Source organism: Pavona decussata, unplaced genomic scaffold (genome assembly GCF_977016875.1).
Source record: "Pavona decussata unplaced genomic scaffold, jaPavDecu1.1 SCAFFOLD_45, whole genome shotgun sequence".
Classification (NCBI taxonomy): domain Eukaryota; kingdom Metazoa; phylum Cnidaria; class Anthozoa; order Scleractinia; family Agariciidae; genus Pavona; species Pavona decussata.
In genome coordinates this window covers 2,113,729-2,116,795 of record NW_028145467.1, presented here as the reverse complement: position 1 = coordinate 2,116,795, position 3,067 = coordinate 2,113,729, and the positions used below count along the sequence as shown (strand labels likewise).

At 38.4% G+C, this 3,067-nt stretch overlaps 1 protein-coding gene across 1 annotated transcript; it reads right to left on the bottom strand.

The window, feature by feature from the left end:
- Positions 1-1,747: 1,747 nt before the first annotated feature.
- Positions 1,748-2,768, bottom strand: LOC146482648 (uncharacterized). The gene has a single exon (XM_085107066.1). The coding sequence runs from the start codon at positions 2,678-2,680 to the stop codon at positions 1,802-1,804; it is 879 nt and encodes a 292-aa protein (XP_084963192.1). The 5' UTR covers positions 2,681-2,768; the 3' UTR covers positions 1,748-1,801.
- Between the last annotated feature and the right edge of the window lie 299 nt (positions 2,769-3,067).

Sequence of the window (3,067 nt, the reverse complement as noted above, 5' to 3'; positions counted from 1 at the left end):
ACTTTATAATCCACATTTAAGAGGGTGATTGGTCTCCAACTTTTAAGATTTGCCAAGGATTCCTCCTCTTTTGGAATTAAAATAATCACACCTCTACGCTGGGAAATGGATAATTGACCTTTCTCATGAGCAGTGTTCAAAGAATCCACCAGATCGTTTCCTAGGATATCAAAAAAGCATCTGTAAAATTCGACCAGGCGATTTTCCGTTGCTAAAGGACTTTAATGTATCTTTACATTCTTCAAATGTTAGGATTCCTTCCAGTTCATCTCGTTCATCATTCAGTAATTGGGGTGTCGTTAAATTTTGAGTGAAGTGATCGAACTCAGACTGCGCTCCCGATATCTTTGATGTGTAAAGGTCTCTGTAGAAATCTTCTATTGCCGACAAAATCTCTTTCTCGTTGTATATAAATTCTCCGTTTTCCGATTCAAGCTCGGAGATTGTCTTCTTGTTATAATTTGTTTTCTCCAGATTGAAGAAATAAGAAGTCGGACGTTCTCCTTTTTCTAACCACCGGCATTTGGACCGAAACATTGCCGCTTTACCTTTGTTTTCGTATATCGTTTGGAGTTCCTTTTTTAAGTCCTCATATATTTTTAATTCACTATCTATGTTTTGTAGGTCATTGCTTTGGCAAATTTTCACGTCTAAATCATCTAATAGTTTCGTTACTTCAGATTCTCGCTTATTTATTAATTTACACTTTCCTTTTGTGAACGCAATGGTGACCGATCTGATCTCCATTTTTAACAGTTCCCAGAATAACCGTTTGTCTTCCACGTTTTTAAGTTTCTCTCGTAACTTCGGGTATATCTTCCGTATGTTTTCAACATATTCCTTGTCGTCCAGCAGTGTGTTATTAAATTTCCAAAACCCCGGCCCCCTCGAGGTGTTTTTGGCAGATCTAGTGACAAGTAGACTGTTTTGTGATCTGGAGCGATTGAAACCTGGATATCTACTGTTTTAACATACTTTTTCAGCTCTTTCGATACTAAAAAGAAATCAATCCTTGATTTTACATTCAAAGCTTTTGATGTATAAGAAAATTTGTTTGTGTTGGGATATCGTTCCCTTTGAATATCAATGAGATCAAACATATCCATTGTTATTAAAATTGCATTTCTAAAGTTCGTAGCTCCACCTTTTTTGTCTTTTTTTGTCAAGGTACAGTTCCAGTCTCCCCCGATAATTAGCGTTGTAAGTTCTGATTTGTCGATCAAACAATTATTAAGCTCTTGTATAAATTGCAATTGCTCGTTTGGATTGTTTGGGGCATAAATGTTACACAATGACAGCCTAAAACATGTGAAGCTCACTGTAATTAAGGCTATTCTACCATGGGTGTCAGAGAAAGAAAACTCTATTTTTGTATTCACTGATGGGTTAATCAAAATGCACACTCCTTTGCTATGACGGCTCCCATGAGAAAAAACAATTTGCCCTCCCCATTCATTTTTCCAAACAGATTCATCGTTAACCTCTGAATAGGTTTCTTGTAAAAAATTGAAAGAGGCTCCCTGATCTTTTAAATAAGAGAATATGCTCCTTCTCTTTGTTGGGTCCCTAAGACCACGAACATTGAGCGACAAACATTTGCATTTTTTCATGCTCAATCGGATTCATATAATACCAAAGCTGCAGCAATGAATAAAAAAAAAATAAATACATAAATAAAATTTCGATTTACGACCACTGACCTTAGGAAAACAAACAAATAGAAAAAAAAAAAAAAAGATAATCAATTCTAATTAGGAGTGTCCCTCTGCGTCCTTATAGCAAGATCTTCCCTCCATAAAACTTAAAGATTATCCAAGTCCTCTACACAGTAAATTCTTACCGGTGCTCCTGAGGGTGACGTTTTTACAAATACCTTTCCGTCCATAGTCCACACACTAAGTAATAGTCCCTCCTTTCTCATGTCATTAGCTCTCTTCACGATACTTCGACGATATGCTGTGAGATTTTCATTTAGAAAAAGACGATTCTCTCCGCCGATTGAGGAGGCGTAACTCGTTGTTGGAAAGAGATCAGATGCTTTCAGATTCTTTAACTTAACGCGCTCCTTGTATAAATTAGATTTCACCTTGTGGCTGACGAATTTAGCGATTATTGGAGAGTTACGAGCCTTTAGCTTGTGCGAAATCTCGATGTCCTCCGCTTTAATCGGCACATGTAAGGCTTCACCTAGCTTTAAAAATACCTCTTCGGTGCTGCTATAAGCGTTCGCAGCAACTCCATGAATTTCAAGCGAGTTTTTTCTTGTATATTGTTCTAGGTCATCCAGTTCTTCGCTTAATCGTTTCGACTCTTCGATTTCATCTTTCAGCTTTTTCTTCGCGGCATCAAGTTCTTTTTTAAGCGCTAGATTTGCATTCATGGAAGCTTCAAGTGTAGATTTCATCTTCTCCAGATCCCGTTTCTGCGATTGAAAAGCCGCCTTAAATTGGGCGATTTCTTCCTTCAGGTTTAGGTTCTCGTGCTGTATTCCAGTTACTTTAACTTGTATATCGGCCAATATGTCCTTTAACTCGGCCAGACTAGGCTCAGGAGGTGCGTTGTTTGGTGTTTTCGTTTCATTGTTTGCCGCCATGTTGACTCGCTTCGCCTCGTTCAAGACGCCTTCGTCTTCGAGTGATCCTCGAGCACCACGTTTATTTTTGCGACCGTTTCTAGTCATCAGCTTGGAAAACTACGGATACATACCAGTAGAGGACGAAAAACAGTTCATAATATCAGCGATGTTGTTTTGAAGGGAGGATTTTTGCTCCGCCTCAAAATGTGCGTCCGACCAGAAAGCCCGTCTGATCATTGTTAACAAGTTTTGGAATAACCTTCTTTATTCGCTAAGGTCACAGTTCAGGAGAGTTAAAGGACGCCAGTTTTTAATAAAGTGTAGATCAGCGTCCTTTTTTTGGTATAAGTTTAATGATGCCTGGTCTCTGTGATACTGAAAGAGTCCCCTGATCATAGGCGTAGTTAAAGGCACTAATCAAACTAGAAGCTAACTCGTCCCAAAAGGTTTTATAAAACTCGGCTGGCAAACCATCAGTTTTAAAGTTACAGA